This window comes from Suillus paluster (assembly GCF_016628075.1).
Source record: "Suillus paluster strain FC165 chromosome Unknown EDB91scaffold_48, whole genome shotgun sequence".
Classification (NCBI taxonomy): Eukaryota; Fungi; Basidiomycota; class Agaricomycetes; order Boletales; family Suillaceae; genus Suillus; species Suillus paluster.
The window spans coordinates 283,446-308,198 of record NW_024537608.1 but is presented as its reverse complement, the minus strand read 5'-3'; the positions used below and the strand labels follow the sequence as shown (position 1 = coordinate 308,198).

General features: G+C 49.2%; 8 protein-coding genes across 8 annotated transcripts; 3 read left to right on the top strand and 5 right to left on the bottom strand.

Moving 5' to 3' along the window:
* EDB91DRAFT_589715 (uncharacterized protein) lies at positions 1-874 on the bottom strand (the record flags this gene model as incomplete). Its single annotated transcript, XM_041327805.1, has 1 exon — positions 1-874. A coding segment is annotated over exon 1 (800 nt), but the record flags the coding sequence as incomplete, so codon positions are not given.
* Positions 875-1,301: 427 nt separating this feature from the next.
* On the bottom strand, positions 1,302-5,223 carry EDB91DRAFT_589691 (uncharacterized protein). The gene is made up of 8 exons (XM_041327804.1): positions 4,638-5,223; positions 4,429-4,584; positions 4,273-4,380; positions 4,070-4,213; positions 3,848-4,010; positions 3,235-3,431; positions 3,035-3,179; positions 1,302-2,987 (listed from the first exon to the last, which is right to left on the bottom strand). Exons 1-8 carry the CDS (start codon positions 4,824-4,826, stop codon positions 1,477-1,479), a joined length of 2,613 nt encoding a protein of 870 aa, XP_041174795.1. The 5' UTR covers positions 4,827-5,223; the 3' UTR covers positions 1,302-1,476.
* Positions 5,224-9,625: 4,402 nt separating this feature from the next.
* On the top strand, positions 9,626-11,884 carry EDB91DRAFT_1250981 (peptidase S28; the record flags this gene model as incomplete). Its single annotated transcript, XM_041323304.1, has 10 exons — positions 9,626-9,860; positions 9,916-9,963; positions 10,016-10,310; positions 10,362-10,418; positions 10,543-10,727; positions 10,973-11,155; positions 11,207-11,228; positions 11,281-11,367; positions 11,416-11,503; positions 11,552-11,884. The coding sequence occupies 10 exons, from the start codon at positions 9,626-9,628 to the stop codon at positions 11,882-11,884; spliced, it is 1,533 nt and encodes a 510-aa protein (XP_041174794.1).
* A 1,431-nt stretch (positions 11,885-13,315) lies between these two features.
* Positions 13,316-13,885, bottom strand: EDB91DRAFT_1056963 (uncharacterized protein; the record flags this gene model as incomplete). Its single annotated transcript, XM_041314041.1, has 2 exons — positions 13,316-13,404; positions 13,462-13,885. The coding sequence occupies 2 exons, from the start codon at positions 13,883-13,885 to the stop codon at positions 13,316-13,318; spliced, it is 513 nt and encodes a 170-aa protein (XP_041174793.1).
* A 1,124-nt stretch (positions 13,886-15,009) lies between these two features.
* On the top strand, positions 15,010-17,373 carry EDB91DRAFT_1146952 (transcription factor Opi1-domain-containing protein). The gene is made up of 7 exons (XM_041319266.1): positions 15,010-15,198; positions 15,266-15,411; positions 15,463-15,576; positions 15,631-15,778; positions 15,830-16,041; positions 16,095-16,702; positions 16,754-17,373. The coding sequence occupies exons 1-7, from the start codon at positions 15,048-15,050 to the stop codon at positions 17,184-17,186; spliced, it is 1,812 nt and encodes a 603-aa protein (XP_041174792.1). The 5' UTR covers positions 15,010-15,047; the 3' UTR covers positions 17,187-17,373.
* An 89-nt stretch (positions 17,374-17,462) lies between these two features.
* On the top strand, positions 17,463-17,963 carry EDB91DRAFT_1250978 (uncharacterized protein; the record flags this gene model as incomplete). Its single annotated transcript, XM_041323303.1, has 3 exons — positions 17,463-17,787; positions 17,838-17,867; positions 17,932-17,963. 3 exons carry the CDS (start codon positions 17,463-17,465, stop codon positions 17,961-17,963), a joined length of 387 nt encoding a protein of 128 aa, XP_041174791.1.
* Positions 17,964-18,102: 139 nt separating this feature from the next.
* Positions 18,103-20,700, bottom strand: EDB91DRAFT_1250977 (P-loop containing nucleoside triphosphate hydrolase protein; the record flags this gene model as incomplete). The annotated part of the gene is made up of 4 exons (XM_041323302.1): positions 18,103-19,805; positions 19,854-20,012; positions 20,066-20,412; positions 20,462-20,700. The coding sequence occupies 4 exons, from the start codon at positions 20,698-20,700 to the stop codon at positions 18,103-18,105; spliced, it is 2,448 nt and encodes an 815-aa protein (XP_041174790.1).
* A 1,183-nt stretch (positions 20,701-21,883) lies between these two features.
* EDB91DRAFT_1250976 (uncharacterized protein) lies at positions 21,884-24,306 on the bottom strand (the record flags this gene model as incomplete). Its single annotated transcript, XM_041323301.1, has 6 exons — positions 21,884-22,462; positions 22,509-22,571; positions 22,631-22,966; positions 23,017-23,332; positions 23,384-23,924; positions 23,979-24,306. 6 exons carry the CDS (start codon positions 24,304-24,306, stop codon positions 21,884-21,886), a joined length of 2,163 nt encoding a protein of 720 aa, XP_041174789.1.
* Between the last annotated feature and the right edge of the window lie 447 nt (positions 24,307-24,753).

Here is a 24,753-nt window from a genome sequence, read left to right as displayed (position 1 = left end):
ATGGAATATTGATATTTGTCCCGCGTGGGTGATACATCATCAAGGGTGTCCAAGAACCGGAAATCGTACGGCCCAGTGTCGTGTAGCGTCAACGTATCTGCGTCAAAGATATTCAACTTTGTCATCCACTCAGCGCTCCCGTCCCACTGCACCATCTCTACTCCGATTGCCTCCCCTACCGCGTGCAGATCAATAACCCACTGCCACGGAACCTGCGTCCACTCATCGTATCCTTCACATTCGTCGGGAGTAACAACACCTGCAGGGACGAGAGGGCAGTGTTCCAGCCCAACTTTTGAGCCGAGAGCAAGAAAACGTTTGAGCTTTTCAAATGAAACATAGCGAATGGGCTTTCCGAGCCGGAGGAAAGGAACAAGAAGTGTACGATTAAGGAGTTTAGCGAGTACGAGCGCGTTTTCGAGTGCTATGCGTTGGTTATGCAGACCGCTATGTGGGAAGTACGACAGGTACTTGCTCTGCGCATCATGAGCGGTTGGCAGGGACATGTTTGCTTTGGGGACGTCGTCAGCACGGAGCGGGAGTGGGGACGAGGTTGCGAACCTCGTGGTGAATAGGTAATACGCGATGAAAAAGCACGTGATTGACGCGAAAGCCAGTATGCCTACGAGGACTGCGAGCTTTCTGTTTTGCGAGTGCAACGACTGAAGTGGAGGCTGTTTCGCGCTCATTATGCTTTGGCTGAGGGAAGAACCTGGACGGGTACTGTGTGGTGCGCGCATGCGGTACGCGCCTTTTTCGAGTGTGACGGAGGGGGACTGGAAGGTATGTGCTGTAGACATATTGGTTGAGTTGGGTGAAGGACACAAACTTGTTGAAAGCAGCGTTGAATTGGCATTTAACTGAATGTTGAAGCTCAACGTGGTGTTTGTGCTTATTGAACTCAAAGGCTCTTGCCAAATATGCACAAACTCCCTCTGAAGTCTATAGAATTTAATGGAGGCTTGTGTTCGCTAAATATTTCCGGTTGAAACTTGATAAGATACGAGTATCTGAAGTTGCCCATGGACATGACGCTATTGCGAATAAGTAGAATAATCAAGGGATTTCTGCACGTCAACAAACATCAGGAGTTGCGAGGAGTTGCACATTCTTGTTTTAGAGCGTAAACCGGAGAATCCACGCAGGTACTTAGGCGTGGAGAAGGATGAAGGGGCATTAATAGTGCGGGACAGAGAAGTGGTGCTTGTTTTTAAGGAAACTATGGTATGTATGAAGGAGTATGATGCTATACACCGAGTATCGTCGTCAATTTACAAACGAAAACTGCTCAGAAAATTCAAGAAAAACATACGACTACAAAACCTCTAGGGTCCTGACATCCATCATGCTGTGAACAGAAGCCACGTCTTTGGCTTGTGCAATGATATCTTGATCTGACGCGATTCTCTTGTATTCTCTTCCACGCTGCTGTGCTAGCAAAAATGCGCCGAAAGGCTGTCCAAGGCGAACGATCAATCACAACGCCCGTGAGTAAGAATCCGAATCACCCAGCTCCTCTTCTCCAGGCGAACCGTCGGGCGACTCGTCAGAGTCGTCCAACGGAGACTCGGGCTCAGACCAATCTCCTATGCTCTCCGCATCATCTCCAATAGCAGGTACCGTCTCTGAGAAGTCGGGCAGTTCAAGAAGACAATGATTCCATGGGCGGACAAGCAGGAAGGTCTGTCGAGTAGGCTTTGCCCGCGAGAACTGAACTAGTGTCTCTTCCGTGGTGATCAGCAGGTCGCGAAGCCCGTTTGCCTTGACTCCATATGTGAAAGGAGTTCCCTGGGCTGGACCACGCCTCCGTCTGACTTCTGTGACGTGAAATGTGATACAAGGGAGATGGAGTCTGCAGTTTGTGAAGCGAGGAGGGCTTAGCTGTTCAAGCCGGTCATAAAATTTCGAAGCCGCATCCATAGGCATGGCATTTCGCAGCGAGGAGACCGCAGTCTGAATCTCATCTTCCGACAAAGATGGCATAGTACGTGGCGAAGCTGCGTATGAGGTAATGTCGGCCGGAAGACAACTATTAAACTCGGATGATTGTCCGACCCAGTCCAAGACAGTAATGTCCCCCGACCGACCAACAATCTCCTGTAGGAGACGCCCAAGTGCATTTTCCTTCTTCTCGCCATAAATTACAGGTAGGTGGACGCCGAAGATGCCAAACAAGGAGTACGCAACATCCTCCGGCAATGTAGTAATGCGTGTCGATGCCCATTGAAGTCTATCTCGGGCGCCACTCATCCCTGGGCGGAAGGAGACGAGAGTCTGTCGATCTATGCCAGTTGCATCCTGCAACTCCTGCATGATCGCAGCACATTCCTTGTGATTATGAGAGCGGTCATCGAGATATAACATCCAGTCTTTCTGATAAAAGAGAATGACTTTAGAAGCGAGGAATTCTTGAAAGGTCCATCCTCGCGTGTTCCAAACACTGTTTGCAAGTGCGCCGGACTGCGACAAAGGCGTAACATCCGACAGGTAGACGACCGTAAGAGATGAGTGGCGATACCAGAGAAACATGGAGTTGACCGAGCGTTGGAGCTCGACATTGTTATTCTGGTCGATACAGCATGTGTCGCTCCACGCCCAGCGATACCCCGCAGAACGAGCAATTCCACAGAATGACTGCAACTTCGTGATTCCGTCAACTGGTTCCAAGTCGTACACGACCTTGCGCTGTATGTCCTGCAGCAGCGGCTCTTTTCCCCCCCACCTATGTGATAGCATTGCGTAACTGAAGTATGTCGCAACTACTTCTTCGATGCGCTTCGTTGAGAGGTCTGCATGAGTCGTTGTTGACGACCAAAGCTCCTTGTACTCTGTGCTCGTCGTGAAGTCGCTTATCAGCGCCCCTCGATCGCATAAGAGCCCAGTGGCGGTGTTAAGTACACGGAGCGGGGCAGTGTCGATTTGAGCGTCAATGACCTCTCGAATAGCACGTTCTGCTTCACAAGGTCTGATATACTGCTGGCGCAGCTCTGGACAAAGAGTTAGTGTGTTGATGCATGTGTCATCAGGGGCTTACTGAGTGTCTGAGTGTCATGAGCATTGCCCAATTTAGAGAGCATGGTTTGGAAGGCCTGGATCGCTTCGTCGTAGCGTTTTGCACCATGAAGCGCTGCGTGCTTCAAATCGTATCCAAGATAGGACGAAGGGTTGAGTTCGATGACCTATGTACGACCACAATAAGCATTGGTTACGAAACAATAGATGCCGCTGTCGCACCTTTTGCGCATCGAGAAGTGCTTCCTTCCATAGCATTTTCCCCAACTTTGCCTTACTACGATTTGAAAAAAGGGCATCGGATGTAGGATCCATGTCGATCACAGTCGAGTATAGGTCAATAGCCCTGTCGTAATCGCTCTCAGCGAGAGCAGCGTCCCCGTTGGTAGCACAGATTGTCCTGCATTCTTGCTTGAAAGCTGAGTGACATGCGAGTGAGGATGATTCTCTGGGTGACACGACTGAAGACTTACCAGTGACCCAATCAAGGCAGCCGGCGTTTATAGGTTTGTCGCTCGTATCGTTGAGTTCGACCGCCTATACCACAATAAGCATTGATTACGAAACAATAGACGCCATTGCACCTTCTGTGCATTGAGAAGTGCTTCCTTCCATAGCGTTTTTTCCAACTTTACCTTGTTCCTATTTGCAAAGATAGTGTCGGATGCAGAGTCCAGGCCGATCGCTACCAAATATAAGTCAATAGCCGTGTCACAATCACTCGCAGTGCGAGCAGCATCTCCATCTGTAACACAGAGTGTTCTGCATTCTTGCTTGAAAGCTGAGTGACATGCGAGTGAGGATGATTCTGCGAGTGTTATGACTGAAGACTTGCCAGTAGACCATTCAAGGCAGCTGTTCTTCGTAGTTTCGTCGCTCGTATCCATCACGTATCGGTGTGATTCGGCGGATTCTCGGAGTCTACCTGCCAGAAGGAGTGCATGACACCGTTTCTGGCTTGCAGCCATCCACAAGGACTTCATGTTCCATCCGAAGAGCTGTAAAAAGCACGGAATTCAGCATGAAAAGCAAGCTGGAACAAATCACGTCAACGGACCACCACCAAGTCCTCGTATATATAGTGAATGGCGGTCATAGATGAGGAAGCGCTGGTGTTGACAGCTGCAGTGAAGTGATCGGCGGCTTCGTTGTAACGCGCATCATCCGTGGCCTTGTTTCCAAGTCGAACATACAGATATGCCTGATGTGCGAAGTTTCAGTTTTAGTGCACGAAGGTGGGGTTAAGGACGTCATACTCACTTCGACGACCATATATGCAAGAGTATCATCATTCGGACAAGCAGCAGCTCGCTCTCGGATGCGGATAGGTGCCTCTTCATGTTCATCCACATTAAAAACAGTCATAACCTGAAAACCGTAATGAAGCACAGAGTATGTAAGAAACGGTTATCGTGCCTTAATTAGGTGAAGGAAATGAATAATTCTTGAATCTTCGTTCGCAAATGTGAATGCGAGGTCGAAAGCTTCAACGGAATCCTGGACATGGCCTTTTCCGCTGAGGGCGATCCCCTTGGAAATATAGCCTGTCAAGGAAGGCCGAATGCAGAGAGACTATGTCATGATAAAAGTTAGTAAGGGATTCATGATGGGTTAGTATATCTCACCTTGATTGCATCCTGAAGCGCTTGGTCCCATTGGTGTTTACGTGCCATAACAAATGAGCGGTTGGCATATGAGATGTCATCATCAGGATCGGCGTTTATTTGTTGCGTGAGTAGCTGTTCAGCAGTAGACAAGTCTCCTGTGGTGCATGCCCTGCGGACGGTCGTGCCGATGCTGAGGATCTGAGGCATGGAGCGAGCTCGAATTGCGGTATTACTGAGAGTTTAATATGGAAACATGCCTCTAAATCGATGTCCTTTGGTACAGCCCACTCTGATATCATCGTACTGTGACCCAATTTCAAACTCCTGCTGAGAATCATGATGCGCTTGCCGTACATGGAAAACGCGAGACATTGCGCAAAGCATGATTCGTGCTGGAAGATGGCAATGGTTTGTCGATCTGAGAGCAGCCAGAGGCGGACTTGCATGTCAGCAAATGCGGCGGATGCGACGAGTGTGCCAGCAGGATTAATGACAATGTTGTTGACCTTGCAAGTATGGCCCATCCAGGGATTACCGACTTGCTTCCAGGTCGATGCATCCCACTCCATTATGGAGTTGTGATCATCACCCGCTGAGAGAAGGCGAGTTCCATCAGGCGTCCACACGAGTGAGCCATCGTGTAGGGAAGTGGAACAGGGATTGGATTGTGAACCCATCTTGAAGTGAGCGACGCGTTCCCTTGTGCTTGAATTATAAATTACGATATCATTGAAACCCGCAGTGGCGAGAAGTTCGCCAGACGGCGAATACCGAACGCAGAAGACGTCGAGCATTATATCGAAATCGATTGGGTTTCCTTGTGGTTGCCATGTCGTCGTACTCCACAGCGTCGTACTACTGCACAGCGTCGTACTGGAGTATGAAGCACTGCTGACCAGCACCGTACCATCAGGAGAAAATTCTAGCCAGGTGACTGGTTCGGAGTGGGTTTCGGAAGCTTCAAGTTGGGCCAGAGATTCCCCAGTTTCTCCGTGCCAGGCGATGACCTCTTTCCAACTACCGCTTGCTATCATTTTCCCATCTGGTGATACTGCCAACACATGCACCCTGTTCCGATGCCCCTCCATCTTCTTCAACACAACACCTGTCTTCAAATCCCATAGACGAAGCGTCTTGTCTTCCGAGCCCGTGACCATACGTCGTCTATCGGGGAAAACCATGAATGCGGTAATGGTGCTCTCATGATCTTTAAACTCTCGATCAGATGTGGTGCTTGTAATGAGCTGCGACATTTTATTGGGGGTTGATTGTGTTGGACGGTCAAGGTGAGCTTGGGTGGAAGGATGGTGAGTGTCTTGCTCTAAGCCATAGAGAATACTCTATTTCACCACATTAACCTGCCTCGTGTTTTAATAGACGCCCAAGACATTACTATAGGAGGCTGTTCGCCCCCACACTTCCATTAAGGTTGCAGCAAGAATGCTTCCTGTTATCATCTGCGCCTTCCTCAAGAACCCTGCGCCTCTGCCCATGGCTCCAACTTGTATCTCTACAGCTTTGAAAATGCATGACCTCGTCTCGAATTGGTATACAGTACAGCCGGTCCCCCAAAATCTGGCTGCTAGTGCTCAAGGCCCGTCGAATGTTACGATCGCTATCTGTTCTGCGAAGCTACGTGAATCATGGACTGTTTATCATGTGGAACTGTTGGTCTAGTGCATCGCGAACAATCACTTCGCGCGTACGTCGTTACACACGTCTCACGCAACTGGGATCCATGTAGCTCAGGGTAGTATCACACCAATCATCCCTTCGACTCCCAAGGTGCGTGCGCATCAGATGCACATTGTAGCTGAAAATCTCGCTTCTCGCGTCCCAAACCGCCACTAGTTCTATTACGAAGAACTCTACGGAGTTTCCGCCTTCCAAGACGCTTTTTGTGGCGGGCTTTGTGGAGATATTTTTCGAGGGTGTCGCACCTTTCTTCCGCGCTCAGTTTGTCCCTCAATCCTGTCCTCAGTTTCGCTAACTTTTGGAACTAGTTTCTGTCTTTCTCATCTGCTACCCTCTCCCAAATTCTGCCTCATCGGAATTCTGCACTGGTGCAATACGATAATCACATTCCACCAACTTTGCGAGCTCTCGCGGCAGCCGTTAGGCCACTGTTTCCATTCCAGGTGCTAAGCTCTTCGATGAGGTCACTACTTGCTATCGATTCCTTGTCTCCTGATACCCCCCACTCCGCCGCCGCTTCATCAACTTCACCACAATGTCGCTCTGCAAGTCCCACAGACAAACCGTCTTGTCATACAACCCTGTGATCAAGCGGGGCCCATCTAGGAAGACTGCGACTGCGGTTATGACCTTCAAACGTGTGGTCATCGGAAAGATGGGCTGCACTGCGTCATCCGCCACTCCGGTAGACCCCGACGGTATTTAAAACGGTCCAAGTGGGCTTGTTGTGGAGACTATGGGCGTCTTGCTCTAAACCGCAGAGGTGCGAGGACTCGGATCCTCATTCACAGCTTCAAACTACCTCATGTTGCATTAGACACCCGTGAGGCTGTTCTATGACGTTCCCCGTTATCATGGGTGTCTTTCTCGACGAAGTAACTTCCCGCACCACTACACATGGGTTCAACTCACATCGTTGCCCTTTCCTGATGTACCGTCCTACCCAAAGTCGAATTGATGCCGCCATCGCTTCCCGGTAGTGATTCAACATCAGTGTCGCAACCGTCTCATGTACACGTGCTACAGCAGCGCGTCTGGTAAATGACTTCTCGCATGTGTTCAGCGATGTCTGTTTTACGGGAATAGTTTCATAAACTATATAGGTGGGGTGGCGCCATGTTATGGGCCTCTGAAATAATCATGACCTGTGTTTGTGGACAGTGGATCGAGCTTGGGTGGCTCTCATCTAAGTAACACACCGTGAAGACCATTTCAGCCTCTAGAATATGTTGAACAGAATCTTGAGCGCTGTGGAATTCTCGATCCGCTTTTGATTGACATTTTGCAAGGTTCGAAATGTTGAAGCCCACGATATACAGGTCGGTGTTTTATCACGATGTAGCGTTCTACCACTAGCACTGCGAAATTATTCACCTTCTCCGGCGCATTTATGATATGCAGCGCTTCTTTTTCGTGATCCCATACTTCCCGCCTTTGCTCGACCCTCGACTTAGTCGCTACGCCTTGCTCCTGGTGCCTCAAGTAGTTTTGGCCATTCTCATCTGACCCGACCTCCATATCTACTGGTAGCAGTATTGCAACAACTGTCATCAAATTCTACTACATGCGACAAGTTCTGTGCATCCCACAGCTGAATATATGTCGATCTCCTTTCAGTATTGTGGGTTTTCGAGAAAAGTACCGGGCTCGGAATGAATGATAGATACCAAGCGGGAGCAGGGAACATCCTTGACACCGTCATGGTAGCTAAAACTGGACCTGCGCAACAGCGCCCCATGGTATATTAACGCATCATTCGCCCACAAATACTCTGACGCGATTACCGTGGGCCGGAAGACACCATCCAATGGCCGACCAACAACTTCATAAATCAATTCGCGGTCATTCGCGAAGTACCACGTATGCAACTCATGATGAGTGACAATTGACACACGTTAATAAGGATGAACCAACTGATGAATATTTTACACAGCGGGCGGACAGCGGATGTAAGTGTGTGTGGGCAAGCCCGATCATAAATCCGTGTTCTTGAAATTCATTGCTAGATAACATTTACTATCCCTGTAAAATCCTGCGTGGTTCGTGGATGATACGGCTCGATCATGGGCCTGGCTGGTGTGGGTAGGTTGATTCTACACATGCGATCTAATGTCCTGGTCGGGTGCCACAAGACTAACCAGCCGTCCGCCCCCTGTGCACCTGGAACTACGGGTAAGAGTATGACTGACTCGCATTAAATAAAAACCTTTTCAGGGCATCGTCGAGGACTCGGAAGTATCATAGTAGCTTATGGTGAATTTGGACCCGGGAAAATCAACACTACTGATTTGCAGTCACCTTTCGCGAGGTCAAATTAACCCATTGTTAACACCTTGACGTGTGGATTCGGGGTCTTTCATGCAGGAAGTCTAGAGGAACGACTATCTGGCACTTGCATGAAGCGTGTAGACTCGTAACCAGTCTGACTATGCGTCAAATTGAGATGGTGAGATTTTTGATGGGGCATCCGTGGTATAGGTATACGCCAGGCTGGTCACGAGTTTATTATGAAGTGTGTAAATTAGTTGCCGAGCGGGGCCTAATTACATAAACACATGCTCCTGGAAGGCCCACTTACTCCAGGACACACGTAGTCAACCTCCCTGCCGTCGACGACGACCATGCCGCAAAGCACTCAAAATATGTCTGGTGAGGTGAGGCTTTGTCAACACCGTCGCTTTACATCTTTTGGTCGCCCTCTTCTACTCGCGCTTCTTCTTCTCCTCGTTTGTAGGCTGTCCCGTCCTCTTCGTCATCATACTTAGGCGCATGTTCCCTAGAACCTGCCAGTGATAGTATTATACGGAGTTACCAAGGTCATAAAACGTGTAATTAAGACATCCAGAAGCACGACTACCACTCCGTCAGCCAACCGAAGTGAGCAGACAGTTAAACTTATCAAAACATTGACGAAGACCTCATCCAAGTCGCAGGGCACGCTGGCATTTCCTCATTCAAGCGGCAAGCTTCCAAATTTCCATCAGCAGGCACCATTATATTGCCAAAATTGACAACTATGTATCCAGCCATGCGAGCTGCAACTTTGAATGCGACCGCTGAGCAAATGCCAGCGGTAAATCCATACTACGTAACGATTCTTTCACTAAATTCAAGCCGGGCACATTACGCCGTTAAGCAACCCGAATCGTGACCCTGCAGCTTCGTCCCATTAATTCTCATACCAAGCGAGTAGTACATGTATCAGCGACTTCATCTCGATGCTATGGCTACATATAAAGTCTTTCATCCACCATGATCATATTGTGTAAGTCCCATCCTTGCGATCAAAGCTCGACATGATGCGGGCTATTATGTTGCTCCTACTTGCAGGTGTCGCCCGAGCGGCTATCCCTAATGCAATGCTCCGTGGCAGGCCTTCTCTTCCAAAATTCTCAGCGCCAGAACGTCTCGTCACTTCGCCGAATGGCACAGCACTCCCAGACATTAAGACCATCTATTATTTCGACCAGCTCATCGACCACAATGATCCAGGCCTCGGAACCTTCCAGCAGCGATACTGGATGAACTGGGAGTTTTATGAGCCTGGTATGTCCCGATGATTGAGGTGCGCTTCATGGGATGTCAACATGATGCATCGAAGGTGGTCCCATTATCTTGATGACGCCTGGAGAAGATGATGCATCGTCTGGTTAGTTCACTATCCTTTATTTGCGACTTTATATCAAGTACTTTGTTTTCAGGTTACCAAAGCTTTGTCACCAATTACACCATCAATGGCCTCATTGCTCAACAACAAAAAGGTGCAGTCGTTATCATCGAACATCGTTTCTTTGGCGAGTCCAATCCATACGACAACCTCACGTCGCAATCTCTCGCTCTCCTCACCATCCAGCAGGCCATTGATGATCTCGTGTATTTCGCCACCACGGCCGACCTTCCGATGCCTGGGGGTGATGCTGTGAAGCCAGGTCAGGCTCCATGGGTACTGGTGGGAGGAAGCTACTCAGGAGCCCTCACCAGTTGGACGATGGTCAAGTGAGTATCAATATTGGATATTGTTGTTTCAGCATGGTGATCGACTCAAAGCAAACCGGGAATTTTCTGGGCTGGATATGCATCTTCTGCCGTCGTGGAGACAATCACGTATGTCAGTTTTATTGCCGTCACCGCCCATCTCCCATTGACGTGACGAAACGCTTCTCCTTCCTTGAAACATCATTCGCTCCGCATTCAACGTGGTCATTCGGTCTCTTCTCGACAAAAACAGTGACTATTATGCCTATTTTACCCCGATTCGCGATTATATGCCACGAAATTGTTCTTCCGATGTAGAGGCAGTGATTGCACACCTGGATCGGATGTACGTGGTGAATGACACCGCTGGAATACAGACGCTCAAAGAAGCATTTGGTCTTGGCGGTCTTGTACACGTAGACGATTTCGCCTATGCACGTGAGTCGTCCTTGTCCCTTCTTCAGTCTTCATCTTTCTGTGAAACCGATAGCATGGTCCACACGCGTTCTGATTCGCGCAACATCTAATTTAGTTCATCTTGTGTTCAACGCACGATAATTTTATTCAAGTTATGTTCCCCGTTTTGGTTACGAGTTTCTCCTTTCCCAAATTCTTACATTGGATGTCTCTTCTGACGATCCTATTGATCAGCTGCTCTTAACTGACTCTGCTCTGACCAACAGTTCAATACAACCTGTTTGAATGGCAAGCTCTACAGCCTCATGCCGACCCAGGAACACTGTTCTTCGATTTCTGTGATGCACTCGAGGTCAAGGATGGTGTCAATGCCGGACCTGAAGGATGGGGACTTGAAAACGCCATCTATTCTTGGGGTAAATTTTGGAATACCACATACTACAACCATGGTAAGCAGCTCGTTTGATTTTCGATTGGCATGGCTAAACTGGATGGTGAAGTCTGTAACGACCGGGATGCCGAGTGCGTATCCCTAAAATGTAGTGCTGTACGTATTGGCTGATGGCGACGTTAGGACCTGTATTGGGACGTATAACACGAGCCAGTCCTACTGGACTAATGTTACCGTGGATAACGCCGACAGGTCGTGGACCTGGATGGTGTATGTATTCTCTTTCAAATCAATATCTAATCTGACAAACCTTTCCAGGTGCAACCAAATCGGATTCTACCAAGTTGGCCCTCCTGAAGGCCAGCCTGCGATCGTGAGCCACATCCTCCAACCCATTTACGACGAGGTACGTATATTACATTCAAAATATGACTTTTATCAACATAATCGTCAGCGCCAATGCGTCAATATGTTCCCTCAAGCCTTCGCCTCTCCACCTGAGCCTACCATAGCAAAGACCAACAGAATGTACGATGGTTGGGACGTGGATATTCCACGTCTCTTCTTTGCCAACGGCCTACGTGACCCTTGGCGCGAGGCAACTGTGTCTGCTGATGGGCTGAACAAGGCTAACACTACCAGCATGCCGATCTATGAGGGCGATGGATTCCACGCGTCAGACATGTTCACGCTAATTGGCTTTGATGACCCGTCAATCGCCGCCGTGCAGGACGCAGCATTAATGTACATGAAGGAGTGGCTTGCGGAGTGGAAGCCCTCCGCCTAGTGAATTACCATATATATATTTGGGACCTGTGGACAGGCAAGTTGTTTGTTAATAACTTATCATATTATATGTCTCAGTCTGCAATGTAAGGATGATGCTGGTTCCTTCCGACCGTTTAGAACCGCACCCATCACATCCAAGGGCCTCAATTGTTTTTCCATGCTATACCTATGGCTCCGGCACCAGGGCTTTCGAAAGCGTGAAACAAGAACATGAGTAGCCTGAATTCTGGGCCAGCTTTTTTTCTGGTAGGCCCTTCACTGTTATACTCAATTGAGAAATAGTGCTGGAGGAGCTCGACATAGAGGAAATGTCGAACGTCGACCCAAAATGATGTGAAGTAATGGAAGGCAGTACGATTTGTCAAGTGATATGGTAAAGCTTGGGGAGCTCGATGTTGGCAAAGAAGGTGATGCCGCCTGCTCACCATTTCCGTTGCCCCTCTAATACAAGCGCCCCTCCAAACGGAGCCCATCTCCGAAACGATCGCGAACTTGAAGTACTCCAGTTTGGCCATGTTATCGCATACATAAGTGGGGAAGCAAGGAGCCGCGGGTGCAAGACGTTCCAGGACAAGGTCGTGTACACATTGGATCCAGTTGAGATCACGGTGAAGTTGCAGAATTTCTAACAATCTGGAATATGTTCGTTTTCAATGTTCAATGTTCAATGTTCAGTGGGCAGCTCTGTAGCATGTACAGATGATGTCTTTCGGTCGTTGTGCACATGCTGTGATTTCAAGTTGCGCAGAAAGACGGTTTCTATCTAGAGGTGACGGCCTTGAAGCTTGAAGATTGTCTTTCCCCATGACATCCACATAGACAACTTGTTGCGGGTCCGAGTCACAGTTGATGTTGGCCAACGCCAACTATGATTCTACCTAGGCTTTCAACAGCGACATCTACTACTTTGTTGTGCTGCAGGAAAGCCTTGATGACCCATATGATATATGAATGAAGTTCGTATATTGAGTCTCATCTCGCGATAGTTTTTTGGGACGTCGCATTCATTCAGAATTTATGCGTTGAGTCGCCTCGACCCATACAAGCCCAGAAGCACAACTCACTTGAGTACTGCGGGCAATGTGTGATTCTCGTCAGTTTAACCTTCCCCATGTAACATTTAGTCGTTCGTGAAAACGTGGCACGGTATTCCACCGATAAATGGGCGGTCTGCTTACGGCGGCAAGCTCTTCTTCACGAATTTGATTGCTTTCCGTCTACATCGTGATATAGATAACAATAAAAATACGGGTTACAGTCAACAACAAGAAGGCGGGAATCGTGACCATCGTGGATCATGAAAAGCAAATATGAAGTCGTGGCCTAAGATACAAGGAATGGGATGAAATTCAATGAAATGCCGAGTGGGCGAGTCCATGCTTTGCGTAGCCTATCGTACATCAGAACGTAATGAGAGGAAGTGATCATCTTAAGGACTCTTGTGAATGCGCATATGCTGGTTCAGGTTGTCACGGCGGCTGAACTCCCTTTCGCATCCCCCAACCGGGCACACCCACGCTATGTCAATCAAGTCAGTCACTCCAGCATGCAGGAAATGTAGAAAGTCTTCCTCACGTTTATCGTTCGTGTGAATGGACCGGATGTGCCTTTTGAGGTGCTCGCTTCTGACAAAACACTTACTGCAGCCGTCAACGTGGCAGGTATATGTCCTGGTACCCTTCTTTGACTTGTCTTTGCTGCGCGCGTATACGGGTTCCCCTGAAGAGACTGGGACCTTGCGTCCGCGGGACTTCTTTGTCAGGTTGGGAACGGGGATTGGCAGGCTGATGTCTTGGCGCCTACGACGACGGGGCGGCGGCGGCAACGTGCCGGGGAACAGGGGGGAAGCTGGACCAACTGAATGGCGGTGTAAGGGCGAGCCAGATGCGTCAGATGGGTAATATGAATCTCCATCACTTTCGGCTCCAGACTCTTCTTCAGATGGGTGATCCCAATGGAAATGCCTGTGGGTAGCACGAGCGGCGGGAGGAGAGGGCATAGGAGGCAGATGGTCCGAGTGAGGCTGAGAGTGAAGCTGGGAGTGCTGAGACATCATGGGTGGGACGATAACATCTGACATATGAACGGTGCGAAGAGGTGGTTGCTCCATGAGGAACTGCTGATCGGGGTGCATGATACCCAGCGCATCAAACAGCCCTCCCCCAAGTCTACCGTTACCGAACCAGTGTGGAGAGGCATCATCTCCGTATACGTGCTCCTGTTCGTGGGTTGGGGGCTGAAGTTCGAAGCAGTCAGATGAGGGGGAGCCTGCGGAACTGCTGTCGAGGCTTGGTGACACAGTGTTGAAATCCGACTGGTATTCGAGTCCATTAGCGTCATACATGGTAGAGTAACCCGCAGGAAGGTCAGGGGGATAAGACGCAAATGGAGAATCCATCCATAACTCAGAGCCGTCAGGACCAGAGATATCTTCGTGAAACATCCCGGCAAAATCAGCCATGATGGGAGTCGTGCTGCACAATGAGATATAAAGCGCAGACAAGGGTATTGGTACCAGTCGAGGAACTGGAGACGAGTATATGTATGGTCTGGGAATCAATTAAGTGGAGGTCCATCGTCGTCGCCTACCAGTTTGAAATAATTGAATGGCGGCGGCTGACATACACTGGAGTCATTCATTGACTTACAGTGCCGCTGAGATCTAAATCAATTGAGTTGATCTGAGGTTGGTCTAAAGTGAGACACGGAGAACTTTGGGGTGCATACCGAATTTGTCATGGACTCTTGCAAAAACTCTTGGAATCCGGAACTTAAATGTCAGCTGTAAGTAGCGTCCACGGAAACATATGAGAAACGACCAAGAGGCTGACTTGGTCAAGGGTTCGCAGTCTTATACTGAATGTTTTACGAACATTGAATGTAAACCCCCTGTAAAAGCCGCACGTGTGATACCTCTCTACTAGCTATCTGGTAGCGATGACCTAGTAGTCTATGAGAAAAGTTGACCAGCAATATTCGCTATCTCTTGAGGGGCATGTGTTTTTTAAGAGTTGCACCAAGTTCGCTAAACTAACGTCGACAAGCCGCGGCAGTATTTGGTCATATGATTAAGTAAATAACACGTGAAAGTGTGCTCCCCAATGCAATTAATGTTGGGCTGCACGTGCAATCGTCTTTCGCCTTTCAATATTGCATCGTCGATGTCGTCCTCGACGATGTGCGAGAAGTCTTCCCCGCCGTCTCAAACTGTGAGCAGACATATATCGTTCGAAGATGAAGACGAGAGTGTACGCATAGCCGTAAGCGCGCTAGGCGATATGAGGAATGGTGCCAGAGCTTCAGGAAGCAATAGTGAGTAGATTTCAAGCATTCAACGACGATGATATAGATGGCACACGAGCCCACATTCCTGCATCAGCATCAAGCGCGCTATACGCTTCATCTCCTTCGCTACCCGCAGATATAACCTCTCCAGACTTTGTGGCCAGAGTATCCAATTTTCCACTTTTCAACTCTGCTTTGCGGGCATATGAGCATGGCAAGGCCAGTTCCCGCGTTGTCAAAGTGAGCTTTTCGAAACCGAAACGCGTTGATTATTGACCCCAATATGTTTAGTATGGCGCTGAGATGATGGAGTCATCAGTAAAAACCATATCCCGCCCTGTAATTGACAGACTACCGGTTGACGTCAATCAACTGGACGAGTTTGCCTGCAGACAACTTGACAAGGTCAGTACAATCTCTTCTGTACTTGACATCAGCTTATCCGGATTAATCCCGCAGCTTGGCAGATACCATCGCCCATCGGGCGCTGACCTTGAACGAATGCAAGTTGATGAAACATCCCAAGAGAAAATAATCAGGGAAGGGCAGACTAGTCTGGATTATTTCAGTTCTCGACTCGCACACGAAGGCACGGATCCACAATCATGTAAATGCACTATATCATTTCTTTATCGCATTGTCTCATGCGTCACTACAGCCAGTAGTCCATCCTCCCATCCTCCTACTCCAAACGACAACAAAAGTCCAGTTTCACCAAATCAAATTACCGAACCTCCTGAATTTCAAGGTCAGCAAGCAGTCGTCCAAAGGAGCCGCTGGCAAGCTGTCCTCCTAGAAGCAGGAGGGATCAGTGCTGCTGTAAGCGAAGAAAGTATGCGGCGTCTCAAATACTGTCTTCAATGGCTCCAGGTTTGTCCTTTGTCCTTCCTTCAGATTTCATACGCATGTGATTTCCCCACCAGTACGCCACATTGCATATCGATGCCCAGATCCTCATTCTCAGAGATTTTATCACATCCCTACAACCATCCGGCACTTCATCCGGCACCGATTCCCTTATCTCACCCACGCACATGCGGACGTTGACCGACGTCCGTCGTGATGTCGTGCAAACCATCCGTCAAGTGGTCGATGTCGTAAGCAAGTATGCCGGCAGTGCACTCCCAGAGCCTGCACGGTCACGTGTCAGGAGCTTTATTTTACATCTACCTCAGCGCTGGGCAAGTGCAAGCATTAATCCAGCTCCCGGTATGGCGGACGGGGCACCGGGTGCTTGCTCCGCCGTTGGCGCCGCTACTGGCGGCGCTGGATCTGGGAGACGTGGACGGACTACTAGGCACAAAGAACGCAAGGCTGGTGGCCCCGATCGCTCCCGAGCAGGTACACCTGTATCATCTCGTGCATCATCACCTTTGGCTTCCGCACGCGCAGGCTTTGGGATGAGCCAACGGCCAACCACCGGTGCCGCCACCCAGGCTGCGCAGCATGTGTTGGCGCTCGCCACAGAAAGTCTGGACATGATGCGTGGGGTTACTGGTGTTGTGAAGGACAGCCTCGACCGTGCTGATGCGTACGTCACGCTCTTTTTCATATTCTCCGTGTAAACTGAAGGTTTATTCAGTTGGGTTGAGCGCCTGCGCGTTGTCGGCTTACAGCGCCAGCAGTCTCGCGATGATCCAGAGCCCTTTGATCCTACTTCATCATCATTCACACAACACCGAAGGCAGAATTCTATTCCGGGCCTTTCATCCACTCCCTCGACGCCATTCTCTTCTATACCTTCCACGCCCGTGGCTAGTTCTTCTGTACCAGTAACGCCCGCTGCTTATTCGGATGCCCTTGGAATGGGCCTCCGGCTAGGCGAGGTGAGCGCTCGAACGTCGTTGAGCGAGCTCCAGCTCGACGGAGAAACCGTATGCGACGCGCCGCGTATTGTGCCGAAAGACTTAAACGAAGGAGAACAGGGACGACGGAAACCCGATCGCATATGGGAGAGGCAGAGTCCCGACAATACCACACCAAGTAGGGATGGAATGGTGGTGGACGATGGATGAAGTGGTACACCTTTTTCTTATTCCTTTGGTCCTTTCTATATCCATGGACTTGATATGAACTCGCTCGTTTGTTCGGTTACGCGCCTGCTGGTTCCTGGCTTGATATCTAAGCATCTTCTATACGCGATGTACTCGTACTTGGTATTACTAACTAATTTATCACAGATGAGACCATCGTTTGAAGGATCCGTGCCGGTTGCAAGCAATAACGATCATAAGACTTTCACACAGGGGTAGTCGCACACCAAAGATAGGGGCAACAACTTTACCACTACAATGTCAACTCACGAACTTCGCAATCAGCCCACTCTCCCCCGCATCAAACTCGAGCTGAGCGAAAACACCCTACAATCCATCAACACACGCCTCCTCGAGCTTGATGTGGTCAAAAACACCAAAGCCTGCCACTTCGAGCCCATGTGCTCTATCTATGCCACCACCGTCCTGCTTGCAGCTATCATAACGGCATGCCCGGATCTCTTGGATCAGAGTTACGCACGCGTGGAAATGGCGATGCAGGTGTTGTGCCAGAATGCGAGGCTGCAGGAGGATCTGAGGGAGGCGATTGAGAGGAGGGATTTTAAGGACGTGTTGAATATTGGTGTGCTTCTTTTGTTTTTGCGTTGGAAGTTGAAGCTGATTGAAATTTAGAAATGCTCCAGAAACCTGTTCGGACGAATGGTATGTTGTTGCTGTACTACTCTCATACCTAGTTGCCTCATCTGCATCTATGATTTCGAACCAGTTCGTCCGCTCAACAGAAGGAGAACATTATAATTCACAGGGAATACAAGGCTAACAAAGTCGGGATCAGGGATGATAAGGCAGCTAAAAGAAAGAAAAAGTTGGCAGGCGGTATGTCAGTCAGAGATTCAGGTCGGAACTGTAACATAATGTATGCGTCCAGAAGTACTTGTCATTTTTTGACCTTCTTCATGACCGCCTCAACATATCCATCCATATCTTTCTCCCAGCGCTTCACAGCACCATTCCGAACGACGTAAAACGTCCTCTCTTCCTTCACATCACTTTCATCTTCGTTGTCGTCCTCTGCCTCCATCAGTTGTTTCATAAACCACACGTCATGGCTCACCAACACCAACGCTCCCTCAAAGCCCTCCAGCGCCTCCACCAGCCTATCCACAGTGCCCATATCCAAATGATTCGTAATCTCATCAAGTACGAGCACATGCGGTGCATCGTACAGAATCATCGCAAGCGCAATGCGGTTCCGCTGTCCTCCACTGAGGTCTGCGATCTTCCGCAGAACGGTATTCCCACTCACGCCGACAGTGCCAAAGTGAGCCCGGCACTCCTGTTCTGAAAGCCCTGGGTATCGAGAGCGCATCTCTTCGATGGGTGTGCGTGTGAGCGTGAGTTGGTCGACCGCATGCTGCGAGAAGTAGCCGATGCGCAGCGAAGGGTGTCGATATACCTCCCCGACTGTCGGCTGCGTCACACCCACCATCATGTTCAGTAGGGTCGTCTTCCCGCACCCGTTCGGGCCGAGCAGTGCTATGCGAGCATGCGGACCCACATCGAGGCTGACGTCTATAAGAACGTCTTTATCCGAAGTGGGGTAGCGAAATGACGCATTCTTCACGGTGAACACGGACCCGTGGTACCGCAACGGAGGAGGATCTGGGATTTTGATGGCCGTGGTCCTTATGGCTTTCTCAATCTCAATCTCCGCACGTACTCCCGTGTGGTACCCGGCCCAGTACGACACTTTGAAGCGCTTTCCATCCTCCATCTTCTCCATTCCGAGACGCTCAAGCTTCTTCTTCCGGCTCGTCACTTGCCCAAGCCGTTTGTCATCCCCGGTCGCTCGCGCCTGTTGCACATCGTGCTGGATGCTTGCTGCGATCTTCGCCCGTTTCTTTGCCTGTAAGTCTAGCAACGCCTGCTTCCGTACTCGTTGCTCCTCACTCGTGCTCTCGTAGTCTGCGAATGAACCCGCATGGTATTTCAGTATCTTGTCCCGCAGAATGATCGTCTCAGTCGTCACCGCGTTCAGAAACGCCCGGTCGTGCGACACGACCACTAACGTCAGTCCCGCTGTTTCGTTCATCAGGTATTCTTGTAGCCAGAGGATCGCAGGCAGGTCAAGATGGTTTGCTGTGCACATGAATAGGTGGATGTCTATGATAGAAAACGACATACTTGGTTCGTCTAGCAGGAGGATGTCAGGGCCCACAAACAGCGCTTTCGCAAGCGCAATCTGCATCCGCCATCCACCGCTCAAGGTTTGTACCCTGGCCTCGACTTGGGCCTCCTCAAATCCAAGACCTCGCAGGATTTTTCTCGCATTTGCTTTCCGCGCATCCAGATCAATCAGCGCGAATTTGTCAAACACGTCCGTGATCAGGTCGTTCGCCATGTCAGGTGAGATGTAGACCTGCGGGTCCTGGGCCTTCAGCGCAGTGAACTCGATTTCTATCGCGACCTGTGCCTGACGGGCATCATATCCACGTGCGCCCGAGCGCTTCAGTGCGAGTTGCTGCGCGGCGATCACGCGGGTCTGCATTCGAGAAATGAAGATGTTGTGAAGAGCAATATTCAGCTGGGCAGTGTTTGACGAGGTGGACTGAGGTGTGTCTCCGAAGATTGCGTGTAAGACTATGGAGATAGATTCAGATTTGCGCATACAGTGAGGAGACGATTTACCTTCGTATTCTCGCAAAGCGTTCGTGCAAGCCTTGTCTGCTTCGAGTACTTCGTTCAACACGGTGGTGGACTCGTCAAATATCTCTAGCTGCGCGATGTGGAGGATATTGAGATTGCTTGGCATAGCAAGAATATTATCCGCCATGCATCTCATCAACACTGCAATGTCGACTTAGAGGCAAGTTGAAAGTACTACAAATAAAGGAGCTGACTCGTCTTTCCGACGCCATTCTGCCCTACGAGACCGTACCGTACGCCTTCCTTGAGACGCAAATGCGCATCGACGAGGATGTCGAGGTTGTTGACGGTGATGTTGACAGTCTGCATGTCGATGTCTTTGGACGATGTCACGAGCGTCTCGCGGTGGAACCGGCTTTGTTGGGCTGTTGCTACTATCTTAGGCTCTGTTTCTGTGGACGGCGATGGGGAGGCAACAGCGGCGGCCTTCTTTTGCGCGCGTTTCATGCGGCGGGCCTCAATAGCCGACATAGGTTTCGGTGGGTCTAGTGGCAGAGCATTCTCCGCAGAGGTAGTAGACCCTGACACCGACGTTAAAGACCTTCATCGGTGCGTCAGACTCAGAATAAGAATGAAAGCGGAATACAAACCCTGAAGATGTCTTCATACATCCCTGGCCAAAGGTCGCATAAAACTGGTTGATCTTCTCGGGGTCCACATCAGCCTCCTCAAGAAACATCTCCGTGGCATCTCGTATGTCCTTGGCTTTATCGGACATAGACATGACGGCGAGCATAGATGTAAGGTAATTAAGCGCGCTGGGCTCGAGGGAGATCTGGAACTCGTTTAGATGGCCTTGAAACTGGGTTGCCAGTGCATTTGAGGCCATGTTCCTTGACTGGTGGTTCTTGATGGGTACATATTGTCTGTGCCAGGTGGTATTTACAAAGACTTGATGACGACTCACATCTAGTTGATCTTTCGGTACCGTCTTGCATGTGCCATATTTAGCGCTCTGACACAGGCATCTCGCTATTCCGCATATATCCTAGTCTTCCCATCCCATAGGCATGGTCCAGCTGCGTTCGAGGCGCGTTCGACATGGACATGAACGACTTATGGCTATCTGATATAGATCAACGAGATGGACAACACCATTGCAAGCAGGTTTCCGTAACTGAGTCGCGGCTACCAGTTACTTCTGGGTCCATACAAACAATTTACAAAATAAATAAAATATGACCTGGTATACTATCATTCGACGGGAAATGCACAATTTTCACTTATTGCTGAATAGCAACACAACAACAACACATATTCGTATCGGATCTACTGTAGTGTATACCTTAGGTCTCTGCGCATAAGGCCCAACAAGAATTTATTTTATTTTATCGCGAGCTTGTTGCAGCGGCAGCACTGGAAGTTGAGATGTCGAAAACACAATAGAAATGCACAATTTCGTCACACTATGTCACGCGCGGCACCTCGGCCAATACACAATGATATCCAAAGTCCGACAGCGCGCAAAGCGAATGAAAGTCCAGTGTTGCCGAATGCAAACAAAGCGGAGACTCAACCAAGCCGAGAGTGTGATTTCCCAATCTAGTCTGACCGTCACGCTTTGCTCATGAATCGTGAATAGCACGCTGTGGTGGTGTTCTATTGACATAGAAACACCTGGGGCAGATTCAAAATGGTGTATTTCATACATGTTGAAGTTCCTATGTTGATAGGTCAATGGGATGTGGGTGGATCTTGGATTTAGTGTCCAAAAATCACTCATTTTGGGTACACTCACACAATGTTTCATCTCGGGAAGGCTTCACAGCACCGATTTTAAATATTTGATTTGGCAGTCTTATTGAACATATGCTAATACTTGTTCTCCAGCTGTTCCGAATGAAATATATGTAGAGTGGTGAACTCTGGAGTGCATTGTGCATTACCCATCGATTGTGCATTCCGGATCAGGTGATAGTACATCCGGTATTGCATTCATGCATTCACTTCCGGTGGGGCAACAGAGTAGAAACTGCCCAGAACAAGTAAATGCATGCCGCAAGAGAAGCACATTACCTTAGGGAATCTGGTGTAGTGGTAGCGTCAACAGTACAATGGGCCAGCCGGCCCAACACATCCGACATCGTTGGTCGCTTTTCCAGATCTTCATCCATAAGTTGTCGAGATATCTCGAGCAGCGTATCGCGATCCATGGATGGGTGGCACTTGATACACAGCTCCTCTAATGTCTTTCCACAGGACCACAAGTCTGCACGGATCACACTGTAGAGGCCATTACCAGCAGCTACCTTGGGGGAAATATACCCGGTTGTGCCCACGATACCACCAAACTTGCGTCCAACACCCTTGACGCGCAAGGAGGTGTTGAAGTCGATGATAGACAGATGTCCGCCGTCACGAGGGATCAAAATGTTTTGCGGTTTCAGATCCATGTGCGCCACACCGTGTTGGTGCATGAAGTCGACGGCTTCAAACAGCTGTTTAGCTACGGACCACAGGTGCACATCAGGGTTTTTTAGCATCGTAAGCCAGCCGCCAGCCGCCAGCCACAGGCATTGATATGATGTTGCCGCCTTGCACAGGCCAGATTCAGACTCCAGATATGGTATGGTTTGCAGGAGAACTGATTCCTGTGAGGTATTACAAGATTTCAATTTCCTTCCGCCCTTCTTGCACAAACTTCAGGTATCCCTTCTTGGCCTCGTGAGTAATATTCAAAACAGACGTGATGAGTGGATACTGTAAAGTGTGTTGTAATCTGTTAATATCACATTCCAGGACATTGTGAGGATACGTACCCCGAAAAGAATAAAGTTGATCTCATAATTCATCCTTCTCAAAATAACTTGGATATCATCAGCACTAAAGATGCCGAGATCATCTTGGGCCTGGCCATTTCCACTGCCCTCAGGTATTGGGGGCAACACCAACCGGACTGGCTCCCTCTCTTTGGCCATTGTGAGGGAGAGCAACTTGGAAGCAGTGTCTTTGACTTCACTAAGGCTGCCCTCCTTACCTTGGTCAAGATGCTCGGCCAGTTCCTCAAGTATTGCCACGAGGTTGTACATCTCACAAAGGAATGCGACCACACCATCTGCCGTGGTAAGTTTAAAATCTTTCTGGGCAATGGAAATCTGGCCTCTCTGTGAGGGAGAGAAACAAGACAACGAACAGGATGACACACCTGTCTTTGCAGTCCGATATTAGCAACTACATATCTTTCTACAGTCAAATTTGCCCGTAGATAAATTGCTACGACGAAAAAGTGTACTGGTGCACCTTTGCGAATCAAGTACTGCCCTGCCCTCGCAACGGTAATGGCTTGGAGCAGCATTCGGTATTGATCTTCCTCCTTTTCCTGCGAAACCACCTCGGAGATTAAGAACGGGCAAAGAAACTTTGGCGACAAAACCATGAAATCGCTCCTTGGGCGAAATTTGCACCGAGCATCGGGCAGATCTGGAGTACCGAGGAATATGGGGAAGCCCCAAGGCTTCTCCCTGAAAAATTTCATGATAAGCAGTTGAACTGCGGCAAGTTGACCCACTTACTGACTGAATTCGAAATGTGGGCTGCGACGGGCAAAGAACGGCGGTGATATAAAATACACAATGAAGTTGCTGGCCTTCAGGGCGGAGGATCCATCGCTCTCAATGCAATCTGAGTCCTCGCCAAAGCACCGAAGGACATTGAAAAATGTTGCAAATTCCTGGTGGGAATCCTCGCCTGATTGGTTCGCAGCCAACGTAAAGATCTTGTTAAATTGTGTAGTGTAGGAGAGAGCATTCCGATAGTCCCTGATCTCTCGGGCTGCCGGGACCTTGGGGAAGAACTGAGGAAGGGCTATAGATACAGCAATAGAAGTGCTCACATTATAGGTATGGGATTGCGCCAACGCTTCCTCTATGCCAGAGATTGCGACAGGAAATTCATCACCATGTACATTGTTGGGATGCCACCACCCGCCACCAGCCAAGTTATTGCGGACGTCCGCCATTATCCAGTTTTGCAGGCTGGATAACGTGATCTGCAGGTGACTAAATATATCTGCATAATTTGCTTTGAGATCTCGAATAACTGTCTCTGCTGGATCTGAACAAATGAGGGATGAGCTAATCAATATCAACAGATACGCTGGCAGCTCACCCGCCCGAGGCTGGATGACCATGTAGACATGTCTAATGGCTAAATTTGACGCTCGTACATCCAAGACATCATAGGGAGACAATTCTTCCCATTCCCTCCTATCCAGGCACGTCTGGACGATCGCTGCGCAGTTTGAGAAGCGGAGGGGGAGTGGCATGGGGTCTTTGAGCTTATAGTACTCGTATTGATCAAACATTGTTCTACCCAACATCTGACGCGCTATTTCTGATCTGGATTTGAGGTCCTGAAAGATTGTGCAGATCTCAGCGTCGTCGGAAGTTGTAACATGCAACAACGTAGTTTTCAGCATGACGTAGAATATGACCATGGCAGGCTCAGCTGTGGGAGACGCAATAAATTGGTTAGATGTATAGAAGGAGTATGTGAGCACGAACTTGTGTAGATCTGTGAAAGAAAGTTAAGGAACAATGACTACATCTTGACCATAGATCCCCGACTCTACGAAGTAGGGAGGGTTCTGTCAGCTCCAAACGGCCAGGCACCTGTATGCAAATGTGCGCCTGAAAATATTTCCTTTTCAAGTCAAGGTTTGCTTCGAGAAGGTTCTAGCAAACTTCAGAAGGTTTCATATGGTGATCTTGATGCGCGGGTCTCTGCAGAATAGTTTGTACTATTTAACGGGTACACATCACACCACCCCACTGACCTCGTTCGTGTTTGACGGAGAAGGAATCAGGCCTGCAGAGTACGGTCTACACCTCAAAGGTGCGCTGGTGCAGGCCTACATCACCTTAAGCCAAAACCTGGGCAAAAA

What these genes read in the sequence shown, in the direction of transcription:
- EDB91DRAFT_589691 (XM_041327804.1), bottom strand. Translation starts at nt 4,826, where the DNA reads ATGCCTCAGATCCTCAGCATCGGCACGACCGTCCGCAGGGCATGCACC. An exon ending in TATACGAGGACTTGGTGGTG is followed by an intron (nt 4,011 to 4,069) that starts GTCCGTTGACGT and finishes TGCTTTTTACAG; the next exon opens with CTCTTCGGATGGAACATGAA. An exon ending in TCATGACACTCAGACACTCA is followed by an intron (nt 2,988 to 3,034) that starts GTAAGCCCCTGA and finishes CTCTTTGTCCAG; the next exon opens with AGCTGCGCCAGCAGTATATC.
- EDB91DRAFT_1146952 (XM_041319266.1), top strand. Translation starts at nt 15,048, where the DNA reads ATGTCGTCCTCGACGATGTGCGAGAAGTCTTCCCCGCCGTCTCAAACT. An exon ending in CAGAGCTTCAGGAAGCAATA is followed by an intron (nt 15,199 to 15,265) that starts GTGAGTAGATTT and finishes TTCCTGCATCAG; the next exon opens with CATCAAGCGCGCTATACGCT. An exon ending in CCAGTTCCCGCGTTGTCAAA is followed by an intron (nt 15,412 to 15,462) that starts GTGAGCTTTTCG and finishes CAATATGTTTAG; the next exon opens with TATGGCGCTGAGATGATGGA.